This window comes from Chiloscyllium punctatum, chromosome 1 (genome assembly GCF_047496795.1).
Source record: "Chiloscyllium punctatum isolate Juve2018m chromosome 1, sChiPun1.3, whole genome shotgun sequence".
NCBI classification, from domain to species: Eukaryota; Metazoa; Chordata; class Chondrichthyes; order Orectolobiformes; family Hemiscylliidae; genus Chiloscyllium; species Chiloscyllium punctatum.
In genome coordinates, this window is record NC_092739.1 from 100,276,752 (window position 1) to 100,290,984 (window position 14,233).

A 14,233-nucleotide genomic window follows, 5' to 3' on the forward strand; every position below is an offset into this window, starting at 1 on the left:
CCACTTTCAAGGAGCTATGAACCTGCACTCTGAGGTCTCTTTGTTCAACAACACTCCCTAGGACCTCACCATTAGGTGTATAAGTCCTGCTAAGATTTCCTTTCCCAAAATGCAGCACCTTGCATTTATCTGAATTAAACTCCATCTGCCACTTCTCTGCCCATTGGCCCATCTGGTCCAGATCCTGTTGTAATCTGAGGTAACCCTCTTCGCTGTCCACTACACCTCCAATTTTGGTGTCATCTGCATACTTACTAACTGTACCTCTTATGCTCGCATCCAATCATTTATGTAAATGACAAAAAGTAGAGGACCCAGCACTGATCCTTGTGGCACTCCACTGGTCACAGGCCTCCAGTGTGAAAAACAACCCTCCAACACCACCCTCTGTCTTCTACCTTTGAGCCAGTTCCTTATCCAAATGGCTAGTTCTCCCTGTATTCCATGAGATCTAACCTTGCTAATCAGTCTCCCATGGAGAACCCTGTCGAATGCCTTACTGAAGTCCATATAGATCACATCTACTGCTCTGCCCTCATCAATCCTCTTTGTTACTTCTTCAAAAACTCAATCAATTTTGTGAGACATGATTTCCCACGCACAAAGCCATGTAGACTATCCCTAATCAGTCCTTGCCTTTCCAAATACATGTACATCCTGTCCCTCAGGATTCCCTCCAACAACTTGCCCACCACCGAGGTCAGGCCCACTGTTCTATAGTTCCCTGGCTTGTCTTTACCACCCTTCTTAAACAGTGGCACCACGTTTGCCAACCTCTAGTCTTGCGGCACCTCACCTGTGACTATTGATGATACAAATATCTCAGCAAGAGGCCCAGCAATCACTTCTCTGCCTTCCCACAGAGTTCGCGGGTATACCTGATCAGGTCCTGGGGTTTTATCCGCCTTTACTCGTTTCAAGACATCCAGCACTTCCTCCTCTGTAACCTGGACATTTTGCAAGATGTCACCATCTATTTCCCTACATTCTAGATCTCCCATATCGTTTTCCACAGTAAATACTGGCGCAAATATTCATTTAGTATCTCCCCCATTTTCTGTGGCTCCACACAAAGGCCGCCTTGCTGATCTTTGAGGGGCCCTATTCTCTCCGGAGTTACCCTTTGGTCCTTAATATATTTGTAAAAACCCTTTGGATTCTCTGTAATTCTATTTGCCAAAGCTATCTCATATCCCCGTTTTGCCCTCCTGATTTCCCTCTTAAGTATACTCCTACTTTCTTTATACTCTTCTAAGGATACACTCGATCTATCCTGTCTATACCTGACATATGCTTCCTTCTTTTTCTTAACAAAACCCTCAATTTCTTTAGTCATCCAGCATTCCCTCTACCTACCAGCCTTTCCTTTCACCCTGACAGGAATATACTTTCTCTGGATTCTAGGTATCTCATTTCTGAAGGCTTCCCATTTTCCAGCCGTCCCTTTACCTGCAAACATCTGCCTCCAATCAGCTTTCGAAAGTTCTTGCCTAATACCGTCAAAATTGGCTTTTCTCCAATTTAGAACTTCAACTTTTAGATCTGGTCGATCCTTTTCCATCACGATTTTAAAACGAATAGAATTATGGTCGCTGGCCCCAAAGTGCTTCCCCACTGACACCCCAGTCACCTGCCCTGCCTTATTTCCCAAGAGTAGGTCAAGTTTTGCACCTTCTCTAGTAGGTGCATCCACATACTTAATTAGAAAATTGTCTTGTACACACTTAACAAATTCCTCTCCATCTAAACCTTTAACACTCGGGCAGTCCCAGTTGATGTTTGGAAAGTTAAAATCCCCTACCATAAACTACCCTATTATTCTTACAGATAGCTGAGATCTCCTTACAAGTTTGTTTCTTAATTTCCCTCTGACTATTAGGGGGTCTATAATACAATCCCAATAAGGTGATCATCCCTTTCTTATTTCTCAGTTCCACCCAAAAAACTTCCCTGGATGTATTTCTGGGAATATCCTCCCTCAGCACAGTTGTAATGCTATCCCTTATCAAAAATGCCAATCCCCCTCCTCTCTTGCCTCCTTTTCTATCCTTCCTGTAGCATTTGTATCCTGGAACACTGAGCTGCCAGTCCTGCCCATCCTGAGCCATGTTTCTGTAATTGCTATGGTATCCAATCCCATGTTCCTAACCATGTCCTGAGTTCATCTGTTAGGCCCCTTACATTGAAATAAATGCAGTTTAATTTATTAGTCCTACCTTGTCCCTGCCTGCCCTGACTATTTGACTCACTTCTGTTCTCAACTGTACCCGTCTCAGATCGATCTCTTTCCTCACTATCTCCCTGGGTCCCCCCTCCCCCCCCCCCACCTTACTAGTTTAAATCCTCCTGAGCAGTTCTAGCAAATTTCCCTGCCAGTATATTAGTCCCCTTCCAATTTAGGTGCAATCCGTCCTTCTTGTACAGATCACTACTACCCCAAAGAGATTCCAATGATCCAAAAATATGAATCCTTCTCCCATATACCAGCTCCTCAGCCATGCATTCATCTGCTCTGTCCTCCTATTCCTGCCCTCACTAGCTCGTAGCACTGGGAGTAATCCAAATATTACTACCCTTGAGGACCTCCTTTTTAAATTTCTGCCTAACTCTCTGTAATCTCCTTTCAGAATCTCAACCTTTTCCCTTCCTATGTTGTTGGTTCCAATGCGGACAATGACCTCTTGCTGGCCCCTTTCCCCTGTGAGAACATTCTGCACCCTTTCTGAAACATCCTTGATCCTGGCACCAGGGAAACAACACACCATTCTGCTTTTTCTCTGCTGGCCACAGAAACATCTGTCTGTACCTCTGACTACAGAATCCCCTAACACAATTGATCTCTTGGAAGCCGAAGCACCCCTTGTTGCATTAGAGCCAGTCTCACTACTGTTGTTTGTGCTGTTTGTGCTACATTCCCCTGAGAATCCATCATCTCCTACATTCTCCAAAACAGCATACCTGTTTGAAATGTGTATATCCACAAAAGACTCCTGCCCTAGGTGCCTACCTCTCTTACCCTTGTTGGAGTTAATCCATCTATGTGACTGTATCTGAGACTTTCCCCCTTCCTATAACTGCCATGCATCACATTCTGTTGCTGTTGCAAATTCCTCATCGCTTCTAACTGTCTCTCCAACCGATCCACTCGATCTGATAAGATTCACATCCAACAGCATTTATGGCAGATATAATCCGCAGTAACCCTTAAACTCTCTTTAAGCTCCCACATCTGACAAGGAGTACGTATCACTGCAAAGGCCATTTTTGCTCCTTCACAGTCTACAGACCCAGAAAATAACACCATCTTATTCCTCTACAAGACACTGCAGCAGGTTAAATTAATAGCTATGGCTTATATTTTAAGTTTAATCAAGAGACTTATCTCCAAAAACATATAATCAAGAAAGAATCCACTGTACTCACCACTGCAGCCTTTCTCTATCAGCTAACCAACTCAGAGTCCATGCTATTATATTTCTACTAACCCATCCACTCAGCATAATAACTTACCATGTGGAACTCTTATCAAAAGTTTTCTTACACAGCACTCACTGGTTCTGTTTCATATATTTGATTAGCTATGTCCTCAAAAAACTTCTGTAGATTTGTCAAACATGGTTTCCCTTTCATAAATCCACAATGAATTTGTGTGGTCCTAATAGTATTTTCCAAGTGTCCTACTATCAAATCCTTTTCAATGGACTCCACTACAACTGTTAGGTTAACTGGTGTGTAAATCCCAGTTTTCACCCAGCTTCATTTTAAACAATAGTTTTACATTAACCACCCTCCAATTTGCTGGGACTGTTTCAGGATCTGCTGAGTATTGGATAATGACACATCCATTATTTCCATGATCATCACCTTTAGTATGCTGGGATTTAGATTGCCAGGTCAGAATCATCAGGTCAGAGATTTCCGCATGGAAACAGATCCTTCAGTCTAACTTGCCCATGCTGACCAGATATCTTAAATTAATCTAGACCCATTTGCCAGCACTTGACCCATATCCCTCTAAAACCTTCCTATTCATATACCCATCCAGACGTCCATTAAATGTTGTAATTATACCAGTCTGCACCACTTCCTCTGTCATCTCATTCCATACACACACTACCTCTGCATGAAAATGTTGCCCTTTCGGACTCTTTTAAATCTTTCCCTTCCCACCTGAACCTATGTCCTCTAGTTCTATAACACCCCAACCTGGAAGAAAAAAACCTAGTCTATTTACCCTCTCCATGCCCCTCACAACATTATAAACTTCTAAGGTCACCCCCAGTCTCGGATGCTCCAGGGAAAACAGCCCCAGCCTATTCAGCCTCTCTCTATAGCTTAAACCTTCCAATGCTGGCAACCTCCTTGTAAATTTTTTCTGAACCCTTTCAAGTTTCACAACATCCTTCCTATAGGAGGGAGACCAGAATAGCACACAATATTCCAAAAGTGGCCTAACCAGTAATCTTTACAGTTGGATATTTACCAACTTGAATTTTTCCAGCACAATATCTTACTCATAATTTCCTTCTTCCCAAAAGACCCTTGCTTCCCTCACATTTCTGGGAATACCTTTGTGTCTTCTTCAGTGATGGCAAACCAAAAGTAGTTAATTATTCTGCAATTATTTGCTTACTTTTCTTGTTCTTCATTATCAACTCTCCTGTTTCAATCAGTCAGGAGTCTATATTTGTATTCAATAATATTTTTACATACATGCAGAAGCATATGACAGACGACAAACATTCCCAATTTTTACATATCTGACAAACCTCAGCAACATAGTAAAGGTTAGTCCTGTTCTTATTGCTCAATTCAGTAATAGATCTGTTGGAAAAATGAACAGGAATCCTGACTGTAGCAGTGTGCTAATTCAAAATATAGATTGACATATGAGCTTAAGTCAAGGAAGACACTCTTACCTCTGTATGGTGTGAACTGAACCCAGCTTGTGACATTTCCATCTCAAAAGAGGCAGCTTGCTGGTCACTAGTTGCTAATAAATTAAGAGCGATCATTAGAAAAGTCATTTATTTCACAGAAGACTAAGCATACGAAAGGAATGGCATGTTGCAATTCTACAACTTATTAAAACAAGTTATTTTTCTGACTTTATTTTATTAGCTGATCCCATGAAGTTGCGTATAGAACATTGGGCCAACTGGCCTCAAAAGTGAAGTTGAGTTTAACTCAGCCTGTAACTGCAGACACTCCCTGTATGAAGTTAAAAATCACACAACACCAGATTATAGTCCAACAGGTTTAATTGGAAGCACTAGCTTTCGGAGCACTGCTCCTTCATCAGATGGTTGTCATCAGGTCATCATAACCATCTGATGAAGGAGCAGTACTCCAAAAGCTAGTGCTTCCAATTAAACCTGTTGGACTACAATCTGGTGTTGTGTGATCTTTAAACTTTGTACACCCCAGTCCAACACCAGCATCTCCAAATCATGACTCCCTGTACGAAAGTGGTGTAAATAGGTATAGATTGAAGTCACTTCCATGGTCGAGTCAGGTTGCTATAGATGGTTCTTTGTTTGTCAGTTGTATTGTTCCAACCCTTAAAGAGAAACCATTACTGGGATGTAATAAATAAAGGTAATAACTAATTGATTAAACAAACCCAAAAGACTGAGGATGATGGAAATCAGAAACAAAACAAAAAACAGAAGTTGCTGGAAAAACCCAGTAGGTCTGGCAGCATCTGTGGAGAGAAAGCAGAGTTAATATTTCAGTTTCAGTGACCCTTTTTCAGAATGCTATTAACTCTGATTTCTTTCCACAGATGCTGCCATATCTGCTGAGTTTATCCAGCAACTTCTGTTTAAGAAATAATTGAGAAGTTGTGACCAAGTGGTATTGTCACTGTAATCCACAGACACAGGCTGATACTTTGGGAACATGGGATAAAGTACCATCACAGCACATGGTGAAATGTGAATATATTTTAAAAATATGTAATTCAAAAGCTAGTCTAAACCATTGTCAATTGTGGTTAAAGTCATCTTTTAAACATCTGGGTCTTATGCAACAGCCTGACATCATCATACTCAAGGAATCAGACCTTGCAGTTAATGATCCAGCCACCACTGTTGTGATCTAATCATCAGGAGTCCTGGGGAATTGATTAACTCTATAAAGTTTATTTATTTAAGTCAGTAAAACAGATTACATATTATGAAATAGCTTTATTACAGCAACCAACTCATCTCTGTGAGTGCAGTTTGCAAACCCAAAGCAGACTAATCACAAGACAGAGTTGTAACATAACACTTATGCTGCACATGGGGTTATTAAAGATTAACCTCCTTCAAAGCAAGGCACACATACAGCCTTCACTACCTTTCCAAAAGAAAGTTTAACTATTTACAAAAGCAAGTGAGCTAATGAATCTTTACACTGCATAGACAATTTACTGAAAATCCTAGATCATATGAGGCACAGTTAATTTTTATTATACATGCTTTATTTTTGAGCTGGATTTCAAAATAGAAGCAGAGGGATATGGATGAATTCCATGATGGTTTTGTTTTAAAAGGTCAGAAAGTCAATTTTGAACAGTGACCTGAATCCATCAGTTTCATGAAAACATGTAGTTGCATTTTCAGTGCCTTGGAGAACCACTGTATTGTTAATAGATTAAATATTTATACTATTGTGTTTATAGCAGGAAAGGTAAACACCTAGATTCAGGTTTTTACTTGAGAAAAACTCAAGTGTTCAGTTCAGAAGGCACCAAAGAGATCTATCAGTTCAGGGAACCAGTCACCTTGGCTGATGTGTTTTGATCAAAGCTTTCATGCCATGAGAGTTTAGATAAAAATCTTCAAATTGTTAGAACTAAGAAACTGAGGCCATCAAAAATGTGAGAGTTTCATGTTGGCAAAGTCAGAAAGGAATCATAAAATTGTCTCCACAGTTCAAGGAAACAAAATGGAGAAGGTCAGTTGAGGTTTAGAACATTGAGATAGGAGTGATATTCCTTTGGGACTGAATGTCTATAGTGGATAGTAGGAAACAGATTGAAACTTTGCTTTGATATTTGTGCTAAGATCTTTCTAACTGTCATAAAACTCTCCCTTTTTTTTCATTCTTTTGTGTCATAAGCCCCTTGTATGAATCTGTTTCAATGACTAAACATCATATTAACCAACTGTAAAAATTAAACATATGATCTTGCAAGCCAGGTTTAATTCTGGTGTGTGACCTCTCTAATAACATCAACAGCTGGGTTCAGAACAATTTCCAATTGAGAGATACTTCTGCCATTTCTATTTGCATTGTTTTATTTTCTCTCATGGTCTGTAGTTGCGGTTCCAGAATTTGCTTATCCTGACAGAACACTGCCAAGTTTTGCACTAGATTAGCTTTTGACTAATCTCAATTCTCAAGCTGTTTGAGTCATTCAACTTTTCTTGGCTACTACTATTTTGTTTCTTCAAAGCTTCAAGTTCATTTTGTAACTTCTGGTTTGTATCCTGAAATTTTCAAAACTTCAAACTTTTTACCTTCATTATCTGTGGTAATGGCTGTCTGGCCTTTCCAAATGTGGTTTTCTTTTTGCTTTCATGGCAGCCTGGACCTCTTCAACTTCCTGCTTTAGTGTTGTTGGTTTACTCTGCATCCTGCCTGAGCTCTTTCATGGCAGCATCATTGCTAACGTGTATTTCTGTGAGGACTGTCTCATGAGTGACTGCAGGTTCTTATTTAATGTGCTGTGCATAACCACTTGTTTTTCAATATTTTATTTTCTCCACAATTGCTGTGAGCACAACTCAATCTTTCCACAGCTATTCAGGATAAGCATGAATCCATGTAAGATTCTGTAAATCCCTTTTTTAGATTAGAATCAGTCTGACCATTGTGGCACAGAGAGTCTCACACAGGGTAGCTCACGCCTTCAGTGCATTATCTGGGCTGACATGACACCAATTGTTAAAGTTCACTTGAGAATGTAACTTTAAAAAAGTTCTGCGACTTACATATGAAAGAACTGAAACCAACATGTTTTCTTCTAAAAGATGAGAGACTTAACAAACAATCCAAGTCTTTTTCAATTTATAATTTCAGTTTCATCATACTGTAAAATTTTGCTATCTATAAATTCTGTGTCTTGCAATCTTATACTCCACAACCACCTGATGAAGGAGCAGCGCTCCGAAAGCTAGTGCTTCCAAATAAACCTGTTGGACTGTAACCTGGTGTTGTGATATTTTTAACTTTGGACACCCCAGTCCAACACCGGCATCTCCACATCAGGATGAGCTTGATTTGGAAAAGCTGTGAGTTTCTCTAGATCTTCTGTGAACCAGCAATCTGTTCATCGGATTGATGACACAGAGCTTGTGGTTCATCCTGCTTCCTTTGTTTCTCATTTAGCTCTTCAGTCAACTTTGTCAGTTGCTGAGATGGTGTTTTCAAAGTTAGATTTATCTTGAACTCGTTGTTGTGCCTTTTCCTCTTGAACTTTCATTTTTCTCTTCCTAGACTTTCATTAGTCATTAGTTGTCTGACGACAAATAATTTGAGTTTTTACATATGTGATGATATCGATGTTTCTATGATGCTAAGAGTGTGAAACATGTGATCACTCTTTAACTAGTTGCCTACATTGTAATGTTCTGGTTTATTGATCACTTCATGTTTGTGCCTCTGACAGCATACTGATGATCTCTTTGTAACTCTGAAAATACTTCTTGTGTCCGGTCTGTTTAGGTCAGTGCACAATTCTTTTCAGCTGCATCACTGTTGCTCTGATGCACTGACTTGATCAAAAGCCTTTTCTGCTATTTGCCTTGCCAAATTGATTAAAAGCCAGGCACTTCCTCCATGCCTGGAGAAGATAACACCTTCCATATGTATTGTTATGTTTGGGTGTTTTAGAGGTTGCGTCAACTGTCAAGTTTGTACTCAAGACTTTTAAGTTTCATCAACCCACAAGGATTGCTTTGCAATGTATGTGATCCTTCAGCAATGCTGTGATGGTATAAGTCTGCTGTTTGTCGAACAGATCATTCAGATTTCCCATGGGCTGAAATTGACCGTTAACTCGATAATTCTGTTTGTTGACTACCCATCTGAAAATCCCATAATAAGCTCTTTCCTCTGCGTCTGCTCACAAAGTAGTCTGTGGATTCTGCAGCACAAACAGAAATAGCTGGAGAAACTCAGCAGGTGGGGCAGCATCTGTGAAGAGAAAGCAGGATTAACATTTTGGGTCCGGTGATCCTTCTGCAGACATTCTGGAGGGATTTCTGTTTCAGATTTCCAGCATCCATAGTTCGTTGTTTTTGTAGCTATTGACTGTCGAGGCTCTGTCATAGTGAGACATGAATTCAGTTAATAAGTATATCTGACTCTCAATTGGTCTTCTTATGGTGATCCATCGTTTTTATGGTTTATTTTAGCTCTTCTGCTGTTAAGTAAGTGTCAATCTTTGCTCAGCAAAATAAACAAACCTGTTCAGGTTACTTACAGGTTCCCATGAGGCTGAGGGATAATCCCTCATGCAAAGGCATTCTCACACACAGTTCCTCTGCTTTTGACTCTTTTTGACAATCCTGAAGTGACTCCATGATGTGATTTTCCTTCCCACCATCACTTACATCTGGCACAATACTAAAAATTGCACAAAACCCTGCTGTTGCTCCCAGGCTTGCTATCTGTGAGAACTCCTCAATATGATTGACTGCTTAGCTTGCTCCATGGTATCCATATTGTTGGATCCTGCAAATCCACTATAGGCAGCGCCAGAAATAAATCTACGTCAGGAAATGTGACTCCATGCCACAGAACTCGCTTGATCTTGTGGCACCTTTCTGCAGATCAGTGGATTTTGCCACTTTATTGCTCACTGCAAAATCCAGGTCAATGAGTGACAATAGAATCATAGGATCCCTGTTGTGTGAAAGCAGGCCTTCAGCCAAAAGTCCACACTGACCCTCCAAAGAGCATCCCATCAAGACCCATCTCCCTACCCTATCCCTGTAACCCTGCTCTGAACAGCTGTAGCTCTTTTTTTACAAATGTATGTCCTTTATAAACTAATAAAAAATTATATTAATTTAGCATTTATTTATTTTCCTCTTGCATTGCTTTCAGAGTGTTTTGAAGGTTAACCATAAGTTCCCAGAAACTATAAGCCAATCCTGAGGGCTTGACAACCATACGTTGAGTTCCTTTGTATTTCTAACAGTAATCTGAATAATCAGCAAATGTGATTTGATTGAGGGCTGATGTAGGATTGTTCTTTGAATTAAATCATTGTTGCTCCCATACAATTTGAAGCAAACTATATTAACCTTTGCTTTGTTCAACAATACCTGAAATTGTTGATTTATCTTACAAAACATGATTTAAAACTGGAATGATAAATAGGGAAAAAATAGCATGGCCTACCTTCCAAAGCAAAGATTTGTTCTCCAAGGGCTTCTGCTATTGTCACCAGTGCTTTTTCATCTGATACATTGAAAAAATGTTTATCTTTAGGTGAACTTGCGATAAACTCTATTTCTTTTAGAAATCTGTCAGCACTCTGATTTCCTCTGTTGTAGCTGCCAAGCACCTAAAGTAGAATGTAGAAATTGGTTAAAACTTACAGAATGCAAGGTAGTTACTGAAATGACAGCCCAACATTTGTATGATGTAATTAGATAATTATCAGAATTTCAGATTTACATATGCACTTTTGATGAGTACAGAGTTAAATTTAATACGTAATCTTTCAATCCCACTGATAAGTCTGTTGGCCTGGTTATTATGGAATTCTAAGATAAACCCAAGAAATATTTATTGAATATCTTTACTTTTCATTAGACACTGGGTAAGGGAGATGAGACAGGAATTGAAATGTATGACAAGCAATGTTGTCATTCAATAGAAAGGAGATAAAGTCTAAAAAAGGATTTTAGCAATTTTCCAAACTGAATATTGTCAAACATTCTATGTCCAATACCAAACTGGGACTTCTTCCTCACATTTCTTCATGCACTTGCAGGACAAGGGCACTGTTGGCTGGCCAGCATTTATTGCCTGCTCCGAGCTGCTGTTGAACTGATTGGCTTGCTCAGCCATTTCAAAGAGCAGTTGAGAGTCAACCACATTGCTATGAGCCTGAAGTCACATGTAGGCCAGACCAGGTGGGGATGGTTTTCCCTTCTGTGAAAGACATTAGTGAATCAGACGGGTATTTCCTGACAATAACAATGGTTTCACAGTCATTAGTAGATTCTTAATTCAAAATTTCATTTTGGAATTGAAATTCTGCTATCTGCCATGGCTGGATTTGAATATGGGTCAAATTAGCTGAGTTTCTTGGATTAATAGTCCAGGAATAATATGCCTTTGCTGCTTTCTTTTATCACTTAAAACATTGTCCATCTCTGCACCAAACATCTCTTGGAGTTCATCACTTTCCACCAGTGTGTTGAAGTGTACATTTTTAATTTGTTTGGACTGTGGGCTGCTTAAACTAACCCACAAAAATAACAAATGTTTCCTGTAACATGATGAAGTGTATGGTAATCTGATCTCTCCAGGATTTGATTTCTACTGATGGAAACTATCAACAATTAAAAATGCTATCATATGGTGATTTCCATGAATTAGAACAAAGTATAAAGAAAATTACAGCACAGGAACAAGCCCTTCGGTCCTCCAAGCCTGCAACGATCCAGATCCTCTATCGAAACCTGTTGCTTATTTTCCAAGGATCTGTATCCCTCTGCTCCCTGCCCATTCATGTATCTGTCTATAGATATATCTTAAATGATGCTATCGTGCCCGCCTCTATGACCTCCACTGGCCACATGTTTCAGGCACCCACCACCCTCTGTGTAAAGAACTTTCACGTATATTTCCCTTAAACCTTTTCCTTCTCACCTTGAACTCGTGACCCCCAGTAATTGAGACCCCCCACTCTGGAAAAAAAGCTTCTTGCTATCCATCCTGTCTATACCTCGCATGATTTTGTAGACCTCAGTCAGATTCCCCATCAATCTCTAGCTTTCTAATGAAAATAATCTTAATCTACTCAATCGCTCTTCATAGCTAGTGCCCTCTATACCAGGCAACATCCTGGTGAACCTCCTTTACACCAAAGCATCGGCATCCTTTTGGTAATGTGGTGACCAGAACGGTATGCAGTATTCCAAACGTGGCTGAACCAAAGTCCTATACAACAGTAACATCATCTGCCAACTCTTGTACTCAATACCCCGTCCAATGAAGGAAAGCATGCCATATGGCTTCTTAACCACTCTATCGACCTGCATTGCTACCTTCAGGGTACAATGGACCTGAACACCCAGATCTCTCTATACATCAATTTTCCCCAGGGCTTTTCCATTTACCATATAGCTCACTAATGAATTGGATCTCCCAAAATGCATTACCTCGCATTTGCTCGGATTGAACTCCATCTGGCCCGGATTTCACTGCGCAACTCTCCAACCTATCAATATTCTGCTGCAGTCTCTGACAGTCCCCTTCACTATCTACTACTCCACCAATCTTAGTATAATCTGCAAACTTGCTAATCAGACCACCTCTACCTTTCTCCAGATCATTATGTATATCACAAACAACAGTAGTCCCAGCATGGATCCCTGTGGAACACCACTGGTCACAGGTGTCCCATTTTGAAAAACTCCCTTCCACTACTACTTTGTCTCCTGCTGCCCAGCTAGTTCTCTATCCATCTCGCTAGTACACCATGGACCCCATGTGATTTCACTTTCTCCATAAGCCTACCATGGGGAACCTTATCAAACACCTTGCTGAAGTTCATGTGTATAACACCTGCAGCCCTTCCCTCACCAAACAACTTTGTCACTTCCTCAAAGAATTGTATTAAGTTGGTAAGACATGGCCTTCCCTGCACAAAACCATGGTGACTGCCGCTGATGAGCCCATTTTCTTCCAAATGGGAATAGATCCTATCCCTCAATATCTTCTCCAGCAGCTTCTCTAACACTGACATCAGGCTCACCGGTCTATAATTACCTGGATTATCCCTGCTACCCTTCTTAAACAAGGGGATGACATTAGTAATTCTCCAGTCCTCCGGGACCTCACCTGTGTTCAAGGATGCTGCAAAGGTATCTGTTAAGGCCCCAACTATTTTCTCTCTCACTTCTCTCAGTGGGGACTTGTCCACTTTAATGCCTTTTAAAATACTCAACACTTGCTCCCTCCTTATGCCGTCTTGACCTAGAGTAATCAAACACCTATCCCTAACTTCAACATCCACCATGTCTCTCTCCTCAGTGAATACCGATGCAACGTACGCATTAAGAAGCTCACCCATTTTCTCTGACTCCATGCATAACTTCTCTCCTTTGTCCTTGAGTGGGCCAACCTTTTCTCTAGTTTCCCTCTTGTTCCTTATATGCGAATAAAAGGCTTTGGGATTTTCCTTAACCCTGTTTGTTAAAGACATTTCATGACCCCTTTTAGCCCTCCTAATCCCTTGTTTCAGATTGGTCCTACATTCCCGATAGTCGTCCAAAGCTTTGTCTGTTTTCAGTTGCCTAGACCTTATGCATGCTCGCTTCTTCCTCTTAGCTAGTGTCACAATTTCACCTGTCATCCATGGTTCCCTAACCTTGCCATTTCTATCCCTCATTTTCACAGGGACAACAGTCTCTCCTGCACTCTAAATAACCTCCCTTTAAAAGCCTCCCGCATATCAAACGTGGATTTATCCTCAAACAGCTACTCCTAATTTACATTCCCCTGCCGAATTTTGGTATAGTTGTCTTAACCAATTTAGCACTCTTCCTTTAGGATCACTCTCGTCTTTGTCCATGAGTATTCTAAAGCTTACGGAATTGTGATCACAATTCCCAAAGTAATCCCCTACTGAAACTTCAACCATCTAGCCGGCTAATTCCTCAACACCAGGTCCAATATGCCCCTTCCCGACTTGGACCATTTACATATTGCTCTAGAAAACCCTTCTGGATGCACCTTGCAAATCCTGGTCCATCTAGACCTATAACACTAAGTGAATTCCAGTCAATGTTGGGAAAATTAAAATCTCCTATCACCACTACCCTGTTGCTCATACATCTTTCCATAATCTGTTTACTCATTTGCACCTCTAACTCACATTTGCTGTTGGGAGGCCTGTAGTACAGCCCAACATTGTTACTGCAACCTTCCTATTTCTGAGCTCTGCCCATATTGCCTCACTGCTCAAGTCCTTCATAGTGCCCTCCTTCAGCACAGCTGT

General features: G+C 40.5%; 1 protein-coding gene across 1 annotated transcript in view; it reads right to left on the bottom strand.

The window, feature by feature from the left end:
• The window catches only part of itga1 (integrin, alpha 1), a 222,579-nt gene that overhangs the window by 108,756 nt on the left and 99,590 nt on the right, over window positions 1–14,233 (bottom strand). The window contains exons 9-10 of the mRNA XM_072571632.1: window positions 10,399–10,564; window positions 4,920–4,993 (exon numbers count right to left, since the gene is read on the bottom strand). Coding sequence (XP_072427733.1) covers window positions 4,920–4,993; window positions 10,399–10,564 — 240 coding nt within the window. The remainder of the gene's footprint in view (window positions 1–4,919; window positions 4,994–10,398; window positions 10,565–14,233) is intronic.